Genomic DNA, 22,615 nt, shown 5'->3' with positions numbered 1-22,615 from the left:
CAGGAATGGCTTTTTACTTCAAAACAATTCAGCAAAATTGATTCATCAACATTATCATCTACATTGTGATCTTTACTTGTCAGACAGTAAAACATGCAAAGGCCATTTTAGATTAAAAAAATCAAAGTCTTCATTAAGATGGTCGTGGTCATTTTTAGACTTAATAAATATCCTAATAAAGAAGAGCTATAATGATAGGAGTACATTCAAATCTTAAAGTGAAAATATACATATTTTCTTTACTAAATTAATGTTTTTAGCTAAATAACCCCATTTTAAATTTAAGGTAGATCTGATGGTTAATTTGTAGAATACCCAGCCTCCTCATATGACTAATCAGACGACTCATCAGAGGATGTTTGAAAAAAAAAGTCAGTTACGTATTCTAATATTTATTTTATCACAACAAAGTGTACACACAAATTCAACAAGAGCTGCCTTTCTGAAATCTTTACAACAAGGTTGTGGACTTTTGATTATTTCTGTAGGACCTCTTCTTATATGCCACCCTGTTATCATTGCATCTATATCTTAGTATTGATCAGCTATCAAGTATTGACTGATTCGTGATTTGATATCAACTTGTTATCAGATACTAGTATATATGATCTATTTTCAGATACTCTGACCTAATGACCCAACCTATGCTCACAACTGACCTTTACCAAGACATTGTCCAGTCATCAAATATCTTCTACTTATCAGATATATCAATCGGTTGTCAGATACGTGTATTGAACTGTTATAAAATACTGAGCTATTCTCAGATATCGACCTGAACTTGAATATTAATGTAACCAGATATCTTTTAACAAAAATCTATCATCTGATGTTAGTTTTATCAGATATTAAGCTCTTACCAGATATCATACCTTTACAAAATATCAAACTGTAATCAGACATTGATCTCTCATTTGATATCACAATACCAGATATTGGCATTCAATCAGATATTTTTTTTACACTTACAATTACCTCTACAGGAAGAATTCCTTCTACATTGAGTGTTTACACAATAATCAAATAAAGTTCTAAATTTATATCTTGAAATATCTTTTTACCGCCTTCTACTAGAAACATAGTGAAATTTTTTCTGGTGTAGTTTCCTAACACAGAAATACAGGATGTGACAATGGTGTGGAACCTGATAACTTGTAAGTTCACACAACAGGTCACTCGTAGTCATCACCCACTAGATAGGGGTCAGTCCTGACCAACATTTTCTTCTTTATACACATCTTAATCCAGTCCAAGGTTAAACACACCCCTGCACACTTAACTATGTCACCCTGGAACAGAAAATATGTAACATGTCAAGCTCATACTTTTTTAATATTAAAAACTATAATTTGGGAAACATTCCGAAATCATGAGCTTTTAATATTTATCTATACAGGTAAAAGGTTTCAATCTCATAAAAATTACTTAAAAATAAATGTCTACCTAGTTGAATGATACATCAATAACTGATATAAAAGTTGAATAAAGAAAAAGGAACAACAATCCTACTTTGTGGCCTTTGTCCAATATCACATGGGTCGCTGAAGCCTTATCATACTCAGGAACCAATTCACCATCCCAACTTGAAACAGAAGGACAATATTTGATAGAAAACCTACACTGTGTGTCATACATATATCGTACATCTATGACAAGGCTATGACTGAGGAACAGGTTTACTAAATTAATAGTTACAAACTGATTTGAATGATTGATATTAATATTTCATACAATTATTGTGTGGTCTACATATGTAAATTGGCTTCTACAAGCTTATACTTAATTCTAGCATGTACATGTACTTGAATTAGTGGAAAGAATTCAGTAAATAAGGCATTAAAATACATGTACAATTATTACTAAATTAGATACTTGCAATTTTTCAAATGATCATAAACTGTTGAATAATTGACAGTAGTTTTTATAATATACCTACATAAACATAAAATAATTAAGAACTTGAAATGATCTCATGAAAATCAACAATGTAAATGTGCAATCTACCAATCAAAAATAAAGAATCAGCAAACATACCCAATGATGTATCTTCTAAGTGTCCTGTACAATTTGGTGTCTGTTGGCAGGAAAATTTTGCAACCTCTGAATACATTTGGAAGAGTCTAAATAAAGGAAAATGTATCAAATCAATGACATATTTAGAGCAAATTCCCTACTTAGGTAATACATTATTCCATATGCATAAATGTTAAATAAAATAAAATTATGTTGGCTTTACAAACAATGTGGCAATAGCATGAAGTTAATAATTTGATTTTCAACACCCATCTTGCAATGTCTACATTTAAAACATAATTACTGCAGTACAAAGGCTAGTGTATATGAGCTGGTTAATCATCCTTTAATATATCAGGGTACCTAATTACTTCAAAATCATTTGATTTACATGTATGTAAATAATGTTGGGATTTGTTCAGACCTTAGGAGGATGGTCAAACTGTTCCAGATGTGTGGGGTTGGTCTGGTAGCAATCAGCTCCATACTTGCACATTGGCTTTGACTGTGAACAAAAATATGGACCAGTCGTTATCTCATGCATCATACTGAATCATCTGTAAAGGTGACTACATTGCCAAGACGAAACTTTATAGATTGTCTCTTAAAAAATGAATTTGATGTGATTTCCCCTTGGAATGTATGACAATTAATTCCTATCCCCCATCGAATCACCTTTTTGGATGGAGTTATCTCCCCATTTCCAGTGTCACTATGTTTCCTCTTCACCCCATTTTTTGTTGGTGTAGCTTTCAAGGGTGTGGATTTTGAGGGTGTGGCACTGTTTTTGGCAGGGGTGGTTTTCATGGGAGATACCCCTGTGTCATCATCACTGTTTATGTCCGTCCCACTGTCATCCCCCTCATTGTTGTTATCATTGTCTTCATCATCATCCTTCAAGGGTTTCTTTTTTGGGGTCCCTTCACTGGAGCTTGGGATGAGGTCTGTGGTTTCCTTTGATTTCTTGAAGAGGGTCTGCAAAACAATATTTAAAGTTTGAATTCATTTCCAAGAACTTAAATCATCTTTGAAAGACTAGTAATACTCTCAAAATCTACAGGTAAGTGTTGATCCCAAGTTGATAATTTCATCATTTTTTAAGCTACATCACATCAATTTTCCTGCTGGTGGGTATATTGTTCAACTATTTTTAGTTTAAAAATATACAGAGACTCCTGCTTATCAATTGCATATTTACTTCTAGACAAAATTGATATTTCATTACAGCTGTCAGGGTAGACTAGAGAAGCAGAGTAGATCGTAAACCCTTGGCTAGTGAAGATGACAGAGACCATGTAGATACATCTACTGTACAGTACGTGCATAGAGAATGTTCTGTCTAAGAATTAACTTACAGGTGTTAAGAGAAACAACAGTAGTTTTTAACTAAATATTTTTGGTATAATGACTGAATAAACTTTAACATAAAGCCAAAAGCTTTAACACTACAAAAAGCCACACATAGCCTATACCATGATACTTTTCCATCTGATATCTACTTATGTTAACCAAGGGTTATTGCTTACTCTGAGTCTGGGCAAATCCGTTGCATTCTCCCAATTCTTGTCATCCCTAAACTTTGTGATTCGGGGAAACCTTATGGAAATTCCATCTGCAGTGTGTATATCAGCCTTGCTGAACTCTGCGCCAGAAATCTCCCAGACTGGTGACTTCTTGGGGTCTCTCGTCACAAAGTCTGGCACAACTTGCTTTTTTACATTCAGCCAACTTGGTACCTGTAAATACCAAATAAAGAACATATATATAATCAATCAGGAATAAGAATGATTAACCCAATTCCATAATACTGTGATATGTGATCAGATCCACAGATAAAATTACACTTAATTTTTTCTGTTTTTCTATTTTGTTGTCAAAGAAAGCTAAGCACATTCACAATTGAAAAAACAGTTTTAAAAAAATCCAAAAACTTCCTACTTATGATTTTTTTAAAATAAAGAATGTGCAAGTTATGCAAACATGACAAGAAGAGCCATTGAACTTAATCTTCAAAAGCAACGCCTTATCATTTTCTTCATGGAGAAAAAATTAGTTGCACCTAGTAATTTAAGCCAGTGATTTGACCCTCACCTTGTCGGCATTCTTGCTAATTTTGACCATGTCCAGCGATGTCTGAAGCTCCTCCAATGTCTTGTCATCTAGACCACTGTGACACTTGGTCACTGTACACCACTTACTGCTGCTGGGGTCATAGACACCCAACAGAAAGATGGACATGATACCACCTGAAAACAAACAGATATCAAATTAAAACAAGGTAACAGCTTCTAAAGCAAGAGTTTTCAGATATTTAAATGTCCTTTTGTCATTTTCAAAGCAAATAAACAAATCTAAATATATGTACTTCTCTTCAAAGTCATCAGGGATGTTGAAAGGTATTCAACATAAGTAGATAATTTCCATACATAAGAGTTCTTTACATGTGATATTTACTGTATTTGGATACATGGGTGAAGAAGTGTACCTTTATTTCCTGTTCCGAAGTACGCCCCCAGCACCACAAGATCTGCTGAGTCCGCCATCGTCCCCTGTTCCAGGTAGTCCTTCTTGATCTTCAGCCAGTGACGTTTTCCTGGCTCATACTTACTCTACAATAAAAGTTTATCTTTTTTTAAATAAGAGCTTAATTCATATGTGTATCATTGTTGAAGCATAACAATGAAAAACACTCTCAAACATAATATATTTTTTCAAATTAACTTACTTAATAGATAGCAACACCATTGCGATTTATATTGCATTGTAAATTAATGCCTAAATTTGAAAACAACGGTACATGTTATTGGGATAAGTTGATTTGACAGTAACTACTCCTCTAAGTTTTATAAATCGACAGACTTACATTAATGTCCTTTAAGACAAGCCCCTCGAGGCCTTCCTTGAATACTTTTGTCATCAATGTTTGAAGATCATCAGGATCCTTGAAGGAAAAATAAACAGGAACCAAACTTTATACATTGCATAATGTATTTATACATTGCATAAAAAACAAATATGTATCTACCGAACGTGTATCAACAAACATAATTGGTATTTGTGTGAAATTCATACATAATAGGACTTTATTGATGGTTGTCTTTAGTATTATGTTGATTTAAATTCAGGTTGAAATCTTTCAAGCTTGAATGATGAAACTACTGTTTTCTTACATTAATGAGCTGGGCCTCAGAAAGCATGACTCTGTTGGAAATTTCTTTCATCTCTGTTTCCAGAATCTTCTTTCTCTCTTTTATAGGTCTGAATTACACAAAAGGTCATAGAGATTGTCCTCAAAGTGTATTGCAATGAACAGCACTCATTCATTGGTAATACATGTATTCAATCTCATTATTTAGGCTTGACTTACTTGTGCATAATATTTTCTCCATTTAAATGAAGACAATCAAACACATACAGGCAGACATTAGCATCTTGAAATGCAGCTTTCTAAAATATAATCAAAACATCATTAGTACATGTACATAAAAAGTTTAGAAAAATAATTTCATGTTCATAAACCCCTTCCCATCAAAAAAAGAAGAAACCCAGGGAAAAAAAATCTAACCTTGTGAACTCCTAGTGTTCCAAACGGGAGTGGTTTGCTGGTCTTGTTGTCCACTAATAAAACCTCTGCATCCAGAATGAGATCATCACCAGTGGGAAAGGCCTTAGGGATAAACTCCTTAAAATGCTGGACCTTCGATCATTTTTGAAATAAAACATAAACTCAATCATAAATCAATGATAACATTCATTAATAATAACATTCATGCAAAATTATATTATACACGAACTATTCAAGAAAATCCATCTCTAGAAAAAGGCAACATACTTTGTGGGGTAAAACTGGCTTTAGACTTCTGCTGAAATACTGAAAGTTGTGTCCCTTTTTATGAAGTTGTACTCTCTCTCCATCGTACTTTATCTCTGCATAGAAACCATTAGGACACTTCTTCATTGCCTGGTCAACTGACCTACAAGCCTCTGCCTGAAACACAATGAAAAACAAAATTTCACACATAGCTTTCTTTCTTTACAATGACATGCACATTAATAGCATAAATTTTGTATGTGAATTGAGATCTTGAGATTTCTTGTTCAGATTTTAATCATGTACAAGAAATCAATTAATTGTGTATGTTTTAAATGGTATGGTCAAGCTTCACTGACCAGCATGGGAAGGACAGGGGTCATGAGGGAGGCTTTGACACTGAGCTTCTTCTTCATCCCCGGCACTCCTCCTGCCTTGTTCTCCATCACCCGGTCCACTACGTCCCGCAGATTCCTGGACGCTTGGAAGGCAGCGTACGCATTGTCATCCAGGGCATCCAATCTGTAGAAGAGAGAGTTTGAGCAAATAACAATGATAGTAAAAGAGGTAAAGTATAAATAACAACCGGTAAAATAGACTAGACAGTCATTGTCTTTAACATCACATAAAAAAATATAATAGAGAATTTCCCCCTTATTCAATCATTTTCCTTGGGGTTTTTTTACTATTCTTTTTCACTGTTATTTAGTTCTACTTGTCATTGGTATTTCACACAATTTTTTTAAAAACTAAAATACTTACATATGCTTTGCTCCAGAGTTTATTCTAAGGTCATGCTTTATCAATCTCACAAACATCTTCAAATCATTCCCTGTGCACCTGAATGCAAAATGATGTGATCTTATTTGCAGCTTGAAGTGGTCTAGAGTATAGTGTTACTTTAGAGCGGTACTTTATATTACCGGTACCCGTAATTGTATATATGTTAGGTACCTTTTACATTGTTTATGTACAAGTACATGTACAGTATACTGGACCTGTCTTGACACACTAACCTCTTAGCAACCTTAGTGAGAATTCTTTGTTGGTCATCTTCCTTGGTTACTTTGGATAATTCATCAAGGTAGTCATCAACCTAACAAGATCATAGCATCAGTAATTTATGCTGCACTACATAATTATTCATAAATCAAAAAATTCATTCACAACATATTTCAAAACTTGTAAAACCTGCCTCTCAATAAATTAATGCTACCTGCTGCAAAGAGAGTAAACTCTTCTTTTGTGGGGGCAATCGCTTGCTCTCTTCAAAGTACAATCTGACGGTCTCTGCGACATCACCCTGGAAAAAAGGACAAGTGACAGGATCTGAGACATTTCAGTACAGTACCGGTAACTGCAGTTGAAGCTGTGTCATACTTATAAACAATACCTTGTTAAATGCAATACAATGCTTCATTTGTTTATACTCAATATGTCTAAAAAAGAATCTTTCAATTATACCAAAATACATGTATTACTTTGTGAAGAAAATAGGGTCTGTTCTGACATCCAAAAGTGCATTTGTTTTGTATTGAATTTCTTTTTGAAAATCAACGATAAAATGGCCTGTATATACCTGATCCAAATCTGCAACCATGTCATCCTGACTTGCACCAAATATCTACAATAACAGAAAAATAAGACACTTAGAAAATGAGAAATCCTACAATTACAAACTCCTCTCTATCTCTAGTCTTGGTATTGTTCTGCTGTGTGTGTAACAGGTGGTGAAAAGGCAAGTTTCAACTGGGACTCAAACCTGGGGCCTCTGGCATACCTTGCCACCAGCTAACCACTGATATATGGAGACCTGATACATTAACTGACAGACACACATCTGTTAACCCGGTGATTTACTCCCCCTCTTGGTAAAATTATTCCTGGAATTTACGATGTTTTGAAACATGTTCTTAGGGGATGACCGTGGGTTTAAAACATTGGGCACCAAATATGACAGGTGGTGAAAAGTCAAGTCTCAACCTGGCCTCGAACCCAGGGCCTCTGGCGTACCGTGTCAGCACTCTTACCACTGAGCTACTGAGACCTGATATATTGACTGACAGTCACATACCTGTTAATCCTATGACATGTATAGTGTGTGAATACAATAGAATGTCCTTGCAGGGCAATCCCTTTATATATGTATGAAAGGACTGCATCAGGTTACAGTGTAAACTTAGTTCATGTATTCCCAAATACTACCAGATATATCTGGCAATCATACTCTAGCATCTAACCTGCTTGCCCTGGGATCAAATTATAGGGTTTTTACTTCTGTACCTTGCAATAAACTTTTAAAAAAAACAAACAGTAGAAGCAGAATTTTCTTTGTCGTTGTAAGGTGTGAACTAAGTACATGTAACAATTTTTTTCAGGATTTTTCAATTTAATTATATTAGAAGAGTGTTGATTATACACAAGACTTTAATTGTAAATCAGTTTCATACCTGGCTGAACAGTTTAACCAGTTGTTTACTGTTAAGGTTGTACACCTGCTTCACTACTCCAGGTAACAGACACTTCATCCACAGGTAAATGTCACCTTTAAACCCATCTACACAAAAAATAAATGGCAAATCTGTATCTAACATAACTTCAGATACACAAGTTTATCACTTCCCTTTATCAAAACTCATAGATTACAATTAAAAGGTTATTTTTTATGACTGCATACAAGAGCAATAATAAGTCATACCATATTCAAAGCAATTCTTGTAAAAGAGATTTTAAATAAAGTGGTACTTCTGTGTATGTGTATGTTTCCAGGGAAATTACACAATATTCATATTGTTATTTACATATTCTAGAAGTAATACAATGTGAGTTAATAAAATTCAATGACAATGCCATGATGGTAAAATTCTTTATGAAAATTTGGTTCTGTGATTATTTTTGGTTCCTTTCAAAGTCAGATCTTGATTCTTCATTTAGTAACTCCATTTGACATCTGCAGCTTGCTTTACCTTGCTTATGCAATTATGAGAGACAACATAATAAATTATTGTATCATACATTATTTTTATTGTTTCTAATGGTCAAATGGCATTTTAGGTATCAATTTGGAATATATTTTTCTATTCATATATATAAATGTATTTTACCTCCAGAGGAGCCTTTGTTAATGAAATCATGGACAAGTTTAGTTTTAGCCAAGTAGGAATTCTCCTCTGCGATTTCCGCACAGAGGCGTCGGAACTCTCGGAATGAGTCATCTCTGTGGCCCGGAGCATCACTTTCCAAGGCACTTGTTGAAGGACCAGCTGAATAAATTAAATAATGACAGAGTATAGGCTATTTATTGCAAAAGATAAAGCCTTAAAGATACCCTTTGGAAGAATCTACTAGATTCAAACTTAATGCATGCTGACAAAAATTCCTATAAAAAGCTACATGTGAATTTTGATATATTTAGATGCTATCAATTTAAATCCACCTTCATCACCAGGATCAGCCTTTTGCTTTGTGGGGGAAAAGGGCAGAGTGGCCTGTACTTTGGATGTTGCCTTTTTCTTCGCAGAGCCTGGAGACTTTGTACTGGAGTGAGTGGCAAATTCTACAATAGAATTCTAATACAATATAATTCTACAATAGAATTCTACAATAGACGATCTTGTAATCAACCTCCTTGTTCAAATAATACAATGAAATTAATTACATTCCAAACTTCGAAATCCCAATACATCTTAGAAACAAAATCCCAAGATTTTTCTAGGAATAAGAGATACAAGTACTAAAATAAAGTACCGGATATGAAAAAAAAGTGTTGGATACTTTCAATTTAGGAAGACATATCCATGAGAGGAAGATATATCCATAAGATACATACATATTGATATTAGCCTAAGGGGTGGTGAATTCAAATATCAAAGATTTGCCCACATTAAAATCAATCTACAACTTCACCTTTGATTAAATTATTGATCAAATCTTTATCAGACTGCTCGATCTCTGTGAATCCTTCAAGATCGTCTGGCTCCTCAATTTTCTTTGTGGTGGCTCTGGCTCTCTTTAGGGTTTCAAACATGCACTGTGGGTGGTACCACTGTTTCATGTCACCGCCTTCATCAGAGAATGGGTTTGACACCACTTTTCCAATTCTTAGTCCCCCTTTATCAATCTTTTGTTTACATTTCTTACAACTGGAAGTTCCAAGTTTAGCATAGCCTGTGGTATATCTACAATAAATATGAAAAAAAATGGTAATAGGTAATGATAGAACCATGTTAACAAGACCTTGGACTTTCGGTAGGATATAACCATCTTTTTCTTGCATCAAAACAAGTTAAAAATGATGCTGGTTTCAAGCAAAATATACACAGATTGCTAGTCTTAGCTAAAAAGCCAGACAAATCTTGTTGATTTATTTCAAAGAGCCATGGCTGAGTGGCCAGCAATGAAATAGACATGCCTACATCACATTCTGTTTGACACAACTACCCAAAGTCCAAGCTCCTGTTGAAATGGTTTCAGAATAGAATTTACCCCACTGACCTATCTGATTTAAATAATCAAGAGTCTTTCTGCATTAAGACCAAAGCAAATATAACATTTATTTTCCAATTAGGTCCTCTAGAATGTATTTATTATACAAAAAAGAATAAATATTACCTGTTTTCAGCCATGGCTCTCTCTGTGGGAATGTGAAAACTTCTGACACAAAAGAATTTGAGTGTATGGGCATTTACAAACTCAGATTTTGTAATTTGTAAAGACCTTGACAAAGTTCTCTTTGAATTCGACTGAAGACACCTGAACAATATGATGCAAGCTTGCTGGAATATCCTTGGCATTTAATTCAGCACCCTAAAAAAACCAAATGAAAATGTCACATACAAAAATGATAATCCACATCAAGGGGTTACTGTCGTATCGCCCCAAAGCCAAAGCGCCCCATGCACGAGCGCCCCAAATTTTTTTTGGAGCGCCACAATTACGTTTCACGAGCGCCCCAAATGTATTCACGAGCGCCCCAAAGTAAAATTATGTTTACAACTTACGTCTTAGATAATTTGCACGAGCGCCCCAAAATTAGATTTTCCAAGATTGTACTTAAATCGGGAACGTTTTCACGAGCGCCCCAAAATGGTTTTCCTGATTATTGCTTAAAATCTTCGAAGAATCTCAATGAACACATTCTTGATATCATTTTCCGAGCGCCCAAAAAATGTGATGCCTCGATTTTGCATAGAATCTTGTTGGATTTTTTTTTTACGAGCGCCCAAAGTTGCCTACGATTTGTTAAAAACTATATAATGATTAGGATATCATTTTCACGAGCGCCCCAAAATAAGTTTACCTAAGTTTGCTCTCAAATCAGCATTCTATGTTGCTATAAAGTTAATATCTGACTACATGTGTTATAATTATTTGAAACCCAATTTTGCTTTAAAATGTATGTTGGAGAATCGCAATTTTACGTAAAATATGCATCATTTACACGAACGCCCCAAAATGAGATTGCCGCGGTTCTATATTGAACTAAACTGAACGTTGGTGTATGAGTCCCCAAGTTTGGATTAATTTCACGAGCGCCCCAAAATTGTTTTGCTTATAAGTCTTAATTAACCTTCGATGGATTCTCATTAAACGTACACCTTATTATCCCAAGCGCCCCAAAATACATAGGAATTGTTTTTAATAATGTCGGATATAATCCAACACTAGTACTGTAATGTCAAATTTAGACTATATTGTTCTTCTACTGTCAAATTTTCCGCGCAAACCTCTAAATATTTTCTTGAAGCTTACATTTACAGTCAATCATTATTTATAAAATTAAAAAAAAACCACCATGCGTAATATGTGTATTTTATATGTTATAATTGTATTTGCAGTGATATACAGGTCCAATGGGCCGCGGGTGTGTCATTATTTTTTTTGTATTACATGTATGTAATGTGTTATAACATTAGCTTTCAAAGAGTTATAGAAGGGGATATTCGGAAACATTAAAAGGTGTCAAGGGAGGGGTTATCCTCATGGTATCAGGAGAAAACGTACCCAGACACGCGGGAGACGTTGGCTTCGTCGCGTACCCCTTTGATTAGATGTGTGTACACCATGTACTATTCAGGCTTGGGGTAATGCTAAATGTAATGGTAATGCATTGCAATGCATTACATGTTTTCAAAGTAATGCTAGTAATGTGTAATGCCACAAAATTAGCATTACAAGTAATGGTAATGTAATTAATTACTTTCCAAAATCTAATGTAATGCTGGCATTACATGGCATTACTTTGCATTAATATGCTTATTTATGCATGTTCACTTTTAAAAATGTGATGAAAAAATGAATATTTGAAATTGAATTTGATTATTAAATTTATTTATAATGAAGAAAGAAATAATTCTTGAGATAAAAATGTTTTAATGGTATTATTAAAAACGATTTTTAAAAAATTCATATTTGAATTGTTAATATTACTAAATATAACAGCACAATTTCATAACATTTTTAAGAGTGTTGTTATTAAGAGTTTTTATTCATTTAAACAATTTACTCCAATTAGTTTGCACTTCAATAAGAAATGTGTCAACAACACACTATGCCCCCAGGACAATCTAAGTATCAAAACAATCTATTGTTATAAGAAGTGCTAAACACCCCAATCCCCTTCCCTTCGCTATGTCCCAATAGAATAGGAGACACATGCACCTTTAAAAGTAAAATAAATGCAATGTCCATCCATGATGAAAATAAATATCACTTCCAATATTAATTAACCCATTTGAAAATAATTTTACTTACTTATTATCTCTCTCTCTCTCTCTCTCTCTCTCTCTCTCTCTCTCTCTCTCTCCCTCTCTCTCTTCTGTCTCTCTTGTATCTTAATTTTTAAGTACACTGTACATTAGTTTGGACTGATAGAAAATACAAGATTCATGTATTTTTTCTATTATTGCACTTAATTTATCCTTAGATAAAGATCGTCAAACAGTACTTTTCAGTCCAAGCTTCGACTGCTCCTGTAAAACATTTATTTAGTATAGCTCGGAAGATTTTCAAACTAACAGGATGCAGTTTAATAAAAGATGAACCCTTTGAAACTTCGATCATAAAGTGCAACAGCAATCTTTTGTCTTAAAGTGTCCTCAGTAGAAAGAAATACGATTAAAACACTGTATCTTAAGAAATATAACTGGGAAAAACCATCTGTTTATGAATTAATACAATTAAGTGTTCAAAATTATAGATATTTGTGTAATCTGGGGAAATGTTCCTATTTAGCTTTTAATAACCGCAACATTATTCCATAAATTGTTTTTCGTTATGCATGTAATTCTGTGTCTCTATTTCGTATCCTACATTGTATCAAGCCAAATGTCAATAAATATCATTTTACTTATTTGATACGCATGTTGTTCATAATGCCACAAGATGATTATATATTGAGCAAATAAAGAATGACTCTTGTATATATAGTCATAGTCATATATAGTCGTTGAATTTGAACCTGATACTGAGCATGAACCTGTAGATATGTTAAAGAGTGTTTTATATTTGAAACATTTGCAAAAACTCTATATTAGCTTTGCTTTTTTAAAACAATTTGAAAGTAATGGTAATGGTAATGCATTACTTTACTCATGTAATGGCAATGTAATGCATTACTTCAAGAAAATCAAGTAATGGTAATGGTAATTTAATGCCCAAATTCATGAAGTAATGGTAATGTAATGCATTACTTTACAATGTAATTCGCCCCAAGCCTGGTACTATTATACACTGTGTGTATTGTATGTATACATTGATTGTGTGACGGTCAGACCGGTTCGAATACCGGCGCCAGATAGCTCAGTTGGTAGAGCACCTGACTAGAGATTCAGGGGGCCCGGGTTCGAAACCCGGTCTGGTCCGTCATTATTTCTCCCATCTCTTTACATTTGGTGCCGTGACCAACCCCTGGAACTGACAGGTGAACTCCTGCCAGGGGAAGAGCCTGGGGTGATCTTCAGGGACGAAGATCATTTAAGGGGGGAGGAATGTGACGGTCAGACCGGTTCGAATACCGGCGCCAGATAGCTCAGTTGGTAGAGCACCTGACTAGAGATTCAGGGGGCCCGGGTTCGAAACCCGATCTGGTCCGTCATTATTTCTCCCATCCCGTTACAATTGTATTCGGTATCACCAAAAGGAATAAGCAAAAGTGACTTTGGGGCGCTCGTACGTAAAAAAATTTAATCATGAAAAAAAAATAATTGGGGGCGCTCGTGAAATATAATTGGGGCGTTCGTGAAACGTACTTGGGGCGCACCAAGAAAAATTTGGGGCGCTCGTGCATGGGGCGCTTTGGCTTTGGGGCGAAGTGACCAGCACCCACATCAAGTCTTTTAAATAAAATTTTACTTTTATGGAAATGTTTGAAACAATTATAGGAAATGAACAGATATCTGTCATTTTTTTTGTATGATGCAAGATATCAACAGTGATCAATGTATGAAAAATATTACATAAGTTTAAAATACATGGTGACAGAAATTAGAAACACAAAGGGCTTTTCTAAATCTTGAAATGATTCACTTATACATCACAAAGGAAATCATTTCATTAACAAGTATTTCATAATATCGTTTGTAAATATCACAGATTCCACTTAGATTCTGCAGGGTAAGCATTTAACGTTATGTATCTCTACTAAAATTTTGAGACGAAATCTTGACTTGCATTTCTTTACATCTCCATTTGTTGAACGGGGGCGACATTCAGCTCTATATGACAATTTTGAATTAAATAAACACATAGAAGTCAACAATCTTTAGCACTATTCTAAAATACTTAAACAGTGATTTTTTTTCTTTGCGAATAACAACACAACTTTACATACCGTCCTGACTGTTTTCACCTTTACGTAAAGAAGATCTACTTCCGCATATTGGTAGGGGTAATTTCAAAACCAGTAAACTTTATTCCAAAAAAACCAGTTAAGTTTCAATGTACAAATGCAACACCACATGACATTGATTTAAGCAAATATAAAAAATGGGGAAATTGCTTAGATGCACATTTAATGGTATCATTACATTTGGCTATTCTAAGTTATTGAAATAATAGCATTAAGAATAACTATATTGTAAAACTTCAATGTTTTTCTACAGTGTTATACATGTAAATATTCTTTTTCACTTTGAACAACTAACTCAACATGCAAAATATTGCAGCGTTAACTTTTTTTATCAGTTTAATGACTTATCTCACCTTGTCGGATAAATATGAATTTCAATATCTTTAACGTTATGTCTTTTCGTTTCAGAATTGTTTATGTCTAGTCAGTTGTTCCATTTAATAGTTTAAGTTGAGTCATGCATGTCATCATAGCGATAATTTTAAGTTGCCTAAAAATGTAATTATGAGATGTTTCCGCAGGTAACCTTCGTATGTGACGTCATGTCAAAATGATCACGTGACAAGCACTAGCTTGGCAGCCATGTTGATCATTGCCTGCTGTGAATCACAAAAGTGGCAATGAAAATAAAGCAGCAGAAGATCCATAAATCGACATAGAAGATCTTGTAAACATACATTATATGTTTAATATGTCATCTTTTTAAAAAACGTGAAGGGGACTCAGGGTAAGTGCTACATCACACGAAATTAACAACACCCGCTGTGGAAAAGTGCGGGTGTTTTGGTGAAGTGGAGCACGTTTCGTGCATTTGAGGTGTAACAAAAACGTCTCTCCTTTGACTTTACAAAAAACAAATGCATAATTTGTTTAATGATATATATTCAAAGTTTAGAAATGTGGTGTGATTTTGATATTTCCATCGATCGTAGAGATAGAACGTGTTGTTTTGTTTAGGGACAGCTGATGACAAAGAGGCGGTAGACAAAGGGGAGCTCGTGTAACGGTACTTTGTCCGTAAGTCGAGTCAAGTAGATTAACCCGTAACTATTTATAAAACAGACACGATGGCTACACCTTATGTAAGGTTATCATGGTTATGGATACTTTTATGTTGACTGTTCTTTGTGTATATTTCAGCACAAAAAGGTACATAAATTTATGAAAAGAATAGTTGAACATTTCATGGATTCAACATGTTCATGAATTGAAATAAAAAAGAGTGAAAATGTTTATGTAAAATCATATATACCTTACTGATATAAAATTGTTTTGTAGTTTAAAAAACTCATGAAGTTAATTGGAAATGTGAAACACAATAGTTGTTCTCATTCATTCAACTTTTTTGACCGTTTTTCTCAAATCTTTAAAAAAAATGTTCATTAAACTTTTTTGACCGATTTCATTTACTTTATAGTCTATCTTCCATGCACAGTATCATATTTAATGTTAGTTAAAGTTTTATCCATCAAGGAAAAGGGGCTCAGTTTAAGAAATTAAGAATGTAGTTTAAAGAGTAAGAAAACTTCATTAGCCAACACAATTTACGACACACAGCTTCTTCATGTTCTGCCAATACAGTAATTTTATTATATACCATCAATAAAAAGAATGTTGATTTCAAACCATTTGGGAAACAAGTTCTTTTGGAAGAAATTATTGATTCCAATTTACTTTAAGTAACCCTCTGCATTTAATTTAACATCAGCTGAAACCCTAGTTTAGTTTGAAATATGTTAAACATAGGCCAAGATCATATACTTGAGTTTATGAGCAAGTATTTGCATTGCAATTTACTAGATTCCTCCCTGAAAGTGTTAAGGAACCAATCATTAAGGGCATACATTATTCATAAAACATGAAAATTCAATGAGAAGTTTTGCATGACTAGCCATGGGGCTCAACAATATCAATGAGGAAAGATTCAATACTGCATTTTTCTGCCAGAGTTGATGCACCAAATCAAAGTCAAATCTTTTCAAATTATCATGAAATGAAGGTAATACCATATTTTAGCAAAGAAAGATACATAATTCTTTATTTGACAGTTTTCAAAATCATAAAATTGAACAAAGATTTGATTTTTTATTAACATTAATATTTTCAGGATACCAACTGACAAAGGGAAGCTGCTAAATAAAAAAGAAATCTACCAGAAATTACGTCAAGGTCATGATCTAACATCCAACTTCTATTATCAAGTGATACAAAATTGCTCATGATCTACACAGAATAAATCAGTTGGGCTGAATTGTTTTCCCTTGAACATTTTTCAATCTGTGAACAGAGCCTGCCCTAAATCATGGTCAGTAAATGAGCATGGGGCAGAAAGTATCAGGTGGAATAAAAACGGTTTCAGCACGAGATTCCTCCTACAGAACCCTCTACCGAGGTGAAATGGTGTACAACCCCGATTATCAGAAGCCTGCCCGGCTGGACATGCTCCTCGACATGCCGTCCCCAAACAAAGACTCCCAAGTCAACCATTCCTGGAATCCGGATGACAGATCTTTAAACATATTTGTGAAAGACGATGACAAGTTAACGTTTCATCGTCATCCCGTTGCTCAAAGTACAGACTGCATACGTGGCAAAGTAGGGTATACAAGAGGACTTCATGTGTGGGAAATCATTTGGAGCACAAGGCAGCGTGGGACCCACGCTGTGGTAGGCGTGGCTACGAGTGATGCGCCCCTACACTGCGTTGGTTATCAGTCTCTTGTGGGCAGTAATTGTGAATCTTGGGGATGGGACTTGGGAAGGAACAAACTTTACCATGACGTTAAAAATAATCCTGGTGTAACATATCCTAGTCTGTTGAACTCAGATGAAAACTTTGTAGTACCAGACAGTTTCTTGGTTGTATTGGACATGGATGAGGGAACTCTCAGTTTTGTGGTGGACGGCCAGTACCTCGGCGTAGCCTTCAGAGGACTCAAAGGGAGAAAACTGTATCCAATTGTCAGTGCCGTGTGGGGTCATTGTGAAATAACAATGAAATATTTAGGTGGACTGGATCGTAAGTACTTTGTAGAGTACATCATATTTTATTTACATTTGTAATTATGATAAATAAGAATATTATGTTTGAAATAAATTTCTATATGTAAAAAAGGTATAAATAACATATTGAATATGTCATACATGTAGGCTAATGATGAATTAAACTAATAATCATCTACCTATTGTTGTAGCGGAACCTCTACCCCTGATGGACATCTGTAGGCGTACAATCAGGCATCAACTTGGGAAAAATAGACTACATGAAATTCCTAGACTACCGTTACCAAATCCTCTCAAAAGTTATTTACTCTACCAGTCTTAGTACATCATCTTTGAGAAAATCTTGTGTTTCTGTGAATATATATATGTGTGTGTGTGTGTGTGTGTGTGTGTGTGTGTGTGTACTCCAATCTCATGGCTCTCCTGAGATCTACAGATCTGGTGCTTGGTATTGGTGGTACATATACTGAAAAATGATCTACAGACATTAATAGAGAGGATAGTGAAAGACAGGATGGGGAGTAAAGATGTTATCATGAAAGACAGGGACTCTATCTGAGTTAAAGTCATTCAAGTTTGATCTCAAATGAATGTAATAATATATAGATATAGAATAATACAAGGGATGGTGTGAACAGTGTTTTAAAAACCAAATGCTAATTCTGTTGGAATGTTCAAATTACTGTAGTATGTCTAACAAGGGTGAAGAAAAGTTGGTAAAATCATTTTCTAATCAAATAATTACAAATGAAATCATGAATTGTCTTTTGTGATTCACATTATTTTGTATGGCATTTTGTAAATTATTCTCCGGTTCTTCAAACTTGGATCTGCAGATATCTGTTTTGTATTCCTTATCTATGTTACTTCAAGGGCCATTATGTGAACAGAAATCTCATTGTTGTAAGAGTGTGTGACTCTTTTTATGCTAGCAATGTGGTATTGTACAAAGAATTTGTGAAATATGAATTGAGTATGAATGATATTGTCTCATAATATGGTATGTGTGTTTTTTTCTCCCTACCCTTAATGTGTTGCAAGTCTAGTCAATTATGGTGTTTTTACTTCCATACATTGATGCAGTTTCACAACCTGTGTCCCATGAATTTAGATGTCTTTATATATTTAAAGATTGAGAAAAGAGCTTTCTGAGAAAGCAGTGTGTGGCAGATAGTCATAAAATGAGCATGTTTTTGGTTTTATTTGTTTTGGGGTAAGGGGGAGGGTCTCGATAACAGATGTTAACCTTCCAATGCCTTCGTACTCTTTTTTTTTTTTATCAGTTTGAGCACTAAAAATGATGAGATATTTTTTTTATATATTTATATCCCTGTGCTTATCATTCCCCCTTTCAGAAAAGTAAGAATGAAGTACATTGAATCTTTCCAAACTTTTTTACTTAAAAATTATCAATGACACAATTATACAAATGAAATTTCTGCAGGTACTGGCACTCCTTTTCAACAATAAAACATACCTGTAATCAAATTATATTGCCTTAAATTGCTTATAAATTGAGATTTTTTTGGTAGGAAAAAGATGTTACATGATTTTAGTTTTCATAAAAAAATTTAAAGGATGATGGGGAAATAAAAAGAAAACCAAAACCATGAAATAATTTTATGTGTGATGTTGATTCCTTTATCGTTGGTGTGAAACACAATGTTTTAGAAGAAGAATGGCTGATTTTCAGTTCAAATACGTCACTACAACTGCAGTGTCTTCAGTGGAATTGTATTTATGCTTAAAAGTAGTCACTGAAATAATTTAACAGAGAAATTGTATTTGGAGTTTAGATTTTCCAATGTTTTGTTGACATACTGGTATATCTATCTGTGCTTCTTGGTCAGCTCTGTGTGAATCATTTGCTGCAACATGTTAGTTAGTATGATGCAGAAACAAAAGAAAAGTATTTGTTAATCAAATCTAATACTGGTGAAATCCTCGCACAGTGCTTCTGAAATATGGCTTCATCCAATCTGACATGATTAATATAGGGTTTATAGAACTTCAATATGATACAATTGTTTCCTCAGTATTTCCACTTAACTGCAGTTTTGTATGGTGGGTTGTTTTTTATTTTTGGTCACAATACAATAAATTGTATGAATGTGATTAGTACATAATTATAAATAATTTAAGAACTAATGGAATTAATGCTGATCTAACAGATCAATGGATTGTACAGTGGTACTTTGATAAATATTATGATTCTTATTTATTGCTGTAGATGTAGACATTCTATTTGTGCATTGCTCTTCATTTTCAGTGTGTGATGTTTGGTATAACATGGTCCACCATTTATAAACATTCAGTTGATTAGCAAATGAGTTTTATTAGTAGAAATGGTTACCGGTAAATTCCATTACAGAAAATACAGGATTTCAAATGCATGTACCGGTAAATATATTTTGATATATTTCCCTTTTACTGGAAAACCTTTTATTGTAAAGATTGTTATAATTTTTGTATCATGAAAACATACTGCCGATTTTTTAAATTTTTTGGTTAAGTGAGAATCATAGTGCATTTTTAAGAATATTAAAGCAATGATCATGAAAAAAAAACTATGTTGTGAAGTCCTTTGGCATCACTGGGCTTAATCCCAAGTAGATGTTGTGGCAATTTTGTAATTTTATGAGTTTCATTTTGTGAAAGTCCTTTTTAGTCGCTTTTTAAAATCTTGAGCTTTTAAACTGAAATTTTTTAAAAATTTGACCACTGGAGACTATAAGATTTCTCCAAAAGCATACATTTCTTTTTACAACCCCTGTTATATAATGTTAATATTTGGATTTTAATTGATAGCAAAGATTTTAAATGCATGGGTAATGAGACAGTTGATGGAGTCTAAATGTGTCTTTTAAACTTGCATGCAGAGTATAATTCACGAAAAAGTTAAACTTCTAAGATAGATGAATGTTTGTTAAGCATTATATTTATTTGCACAAATCAAATGTGCGGGCCATATTGCATGTGTTTGTTTCATTTGTTTCATAAGTTTGTTTTCTTTGTAAAAGCAATGGTTGTAAGACAATTCTAGCCAAATCTTAATTGACATAATAAATATGATGTGAAACTTAATTTAATGATTATTGTTCAATTTCTTCTTGAAGGTGGCATTGGTTTTCATGGGGCATATAATGGGAAGCATAGTAAAGTGCAGTATACATATTCTTTGAAAAAAATTAGTTCATATCATTTATAACAAGAGGCCTAGGGGCCACATCGGTCAACCGAGCCTTCACTCTGATCAAATTAGCATTACAGTATCAAAATCAAAATATCTTTTCAACTAAGTACAGTAGATCTTGCTGAAAAAAATTGAAAATCTGCCAATTTTTATCCACATCTTTCTTTAGGTAAATACCAAGCCCCTTTTGTTGTTGCACCTCTAAGAAGAATTTTTCTCTAATCCTATATACCCCCCCCCCCCCCCATTTTGTGGCCCCACTTTTCTCTAGGGAATCATGGTTTCATCAAACTTAAATCTGCATAACCTGAGCTTTCAAACAAAGTACTGTGTTTTGGACTGAAAACTTTCCAAGAATATTTTAAAAGATTTTCTCTATATATTCCTATGTAAAATTCAACGCGCCATTGCGGCCCCGCCCTACCCCCAGGGACTATGATTTTGCAAACTTGAATTTACACAACAGAGGATGCCTCTTCACAAGTTTAAGCTTTTCTGGCCAAATAGTTTTTTAAAAGAAGATTTTTAAAGATTTTCTATATATTCCTATGTAAAAATTTCACCCCATTGTGGCCTCATTGACCCCGGGACTATGATTTAAACAAACTTGAATCTATATGATCTGGGAATGCTTCCACTCAAATTTGGGCTTTCCTGGCCTAATAGTTTTCATCAGAAGATTTTTAAAGATTTTCTCTATATATAAAAATTTATCCCCCATTGTGGCCCCGCCCTACCCCAAGGGACCATGATTTGAACAAACCTGAATCTACACTATCAACGGATGCTTACACGCCAAGCTTTTCTGGCCAAATAGTTTTTGAGAAGAAGTTTTTAAAGATTTTTTCTATATCTTCCTGAGTAAAACTTGATCCCCCTATTGTGGCCCCACCCTACCCACGGGGACCATGATTTGAACAAACTTGAATCTAAACTACCTTAGGATGCCTCCACACAAGTTTAAGCTTTTCTGGCCAAATAGTTTTTGAGAAGAAGATTTTTGAAAAATATCAACAAATTTTCAATAATTCTCAATTATCTCCCCTTTAAAAAGGGTGTGGCCCTTCATTTGAACAAACTTGAATCCCCTTCACCCAGTGATGCTTTGTGCCAAATTTGGTTCAAACCTGCCCAGTGGTTCTGGAGAAGAAGAAAACATGAAAAGTTTTCAATGACGCTAACGCCAACGACAGACAACGGACAAATTTTGATCAGAAAAGCTCAGGTGAGCTAAAAACTGATACATCCAAGAAATAAAAGCAAAAACCTTTGAATTTTCATAAGAAAATGGTTTATGTGTTTTGATCAACAATTTTTAACTGATAGGATTTTGAAATTTGTCATTGTACATTTTATTTTATGGCTATTACAACTCTTTAAAAGGTAAAAGAAATAATATAATACAATGTATATGAAGTTATTTTTATGAAACGGTTTTTAAACACAAAAAATTTAGTTTTACAAATTATTAAAGCTTTTCGGTCGGATTTTATATCAAATTTTGTGCATTTTTAAACGATGGTTTTGCTATTAAGTATATATGTATAATAGACATTGCAGTAGTTTTCTTAGTCAATAAAACCAAATTTCAATGAAAAAAAATTAATTACAAAATTTGTTTTCAAAACAAACAACATAAAAGGATATCGTGTTATTTCGCCTCATATGAAAATTCACCTTGAAGTCAAGACGGGTACGGTTGTATTACAACTTGAACATCGCTATTAATAAAGGTCGTAATGTTCAG

General features: G+C 34.0%; 2 protein-coding genes across 5 annotated transcripts; one reads left to right on the top strand and one right to left on the bottom strand.

The window, feature by feature from the left end:
- Positions 1-773: 773 nt before the first annotated feature.
- Positions 774-14,718, bottom strand: LOC105333252 (DNA ligase 3). Of its 3 annotated transcripts, none has more exons than XM_034443010.2 (24): positions 14,655-14,718; positions 10,436-10,630; positions 9,731-10,002; positions 9,261-9,380; positions 8,929-9,087; positions 8,275-8,381; positions 7,404-7,448; positions 7,041-7,127; positions 6,841-6,920; positions 6,587-6,664; positions 6,184-6,346; positions 5,846-6,001; positions 5,579-5,710; positions 5,381-5,460; positions 5,184-5,271; positions 4,877-4,954; positions 4,499-4,622; positions 4,105-4,259; positions 3,540-3,749; positions 2,689-2,988; positions 2,438-2,518; positions 2,035-2,120; positions 1,510-1,582; positions 774-1,289 (listed from the first exon to the last, which is right to left on the bottom strand). In XM_034443010.2, exons 2-24 carry the CDS (start codon positions 10,615-10,617, stop codon positions 1,173-1,175), a joined length of 2,973 nt encoding a protein of 990 aa, XP_034298901.2. In that variant the 5' UTR covers positions 10,618-10,630; positions 14,655-14,718; the 3' UTR covers positions 774-1,172. The 3 variants fall into 3 exon arrangements, with proteins under 3 accessions (XP_034298901.2, XP_065936008.1, XP_065936009.1); XM_066079936.1 differs by having other exon boundaries at positions 14,651-14,678; XM_066079937.1 differs by lacking the exon at positions 14,655-14,718 and adding an exon at positions 14,495-14,644.
- A 502-nt stretch (positions 14,719-15,220) lies between these two features.
- LOC105333250 (SPRY domain-containing SOCS box protein 1) lies at positions 15,221-20,759 on the top strand. 2 transcript variants are annotated; one of them, XM_066079935.1, is made up of 4 exons: positions 15,221-15,399; positions 16,473-16,671; positions 16,780-17,691; positions 17,867-20,759. In XM_066079935.1, exons 3-4 carry the CDS (start codon positions 16,986-16,988, stop codon positions 17,995-17,997), a joined length of 837 nt encoding a protein of 278 aa, XP_065936007.1. In that variant the 5' UTR covers positions 15,221-15,399; positions 16,473-16,671; positions 16,780-16,985; the 3' UTR covers positions 17,998-20,759. The 2 variants fall into 2 exon arrangements, with proteins under 2 accessions (XP_065936007.1, XP_034298902.1); XM_034443011.2 differs by lacking the exon at positions 16,473-16,671.
- Positions 20,760-22,615: the final 1,856 nt, after the last annotated feature.

The sequence above is a fragment of the Magallana gigas genome, chromosome 3 (assembly GCF_963853765.1).
Source record: "Magallana gigas chromosome 3, xbMagGiga1.1, whole genome shotgun sequence".
In the NCBI taxonomy this organism is placed as follows: Eukaryota; Metazoa; Mollusca; class Bivalvia; order Ostreida; family Ostreidae; genus Magallana; species Magallana gigas.
The sequence above is the reverse complement of the archived record's forward strand: the minus strand, read 5'-3'. Positions and strand labels throughout refer to the sequence as shown.

Excerpts from the sequence above, each read along its gene's own strand:
- LOC105333252 (XM_034443010.2), bottom strand. The coding sequence starts at position 10,617 with ATGCCAAGGATATTCCAGCAAGCTTGCATCATATTGTTCAGGTGTCTT. Across the intron at positions 1,583-2,034 it reads CTTAGAAGATACATCATTGG|TTGGGATGGTGAATTGGTTC; the intron begins GTATGTTTGCTG and ends TTCTGTTTCAAG. Across the intron at positions 1,290-1,509 it reads TATTGGACAAAGGCCACAAA|GGTGACATAGTTAAGTGTGC; the intron begins GTAGGATTGTTG and ends TTTCTGTTCCAG.
- LOC105333250 (XM_034443011.2), top strand. The coding sequence starts at position 16,986 with ATGAGCATGGGGCAGAAAGTATCAGGTGGAATAAAAACGGTTTCAGCA. Across the intron at positions 17,692-17,866 it reads ATATTTAGGTGGACTGGATC|CGGAACCTCTACCCCTGATG; the intron begins GTAAGTACTTTG and ends CTATTGTTGTAG.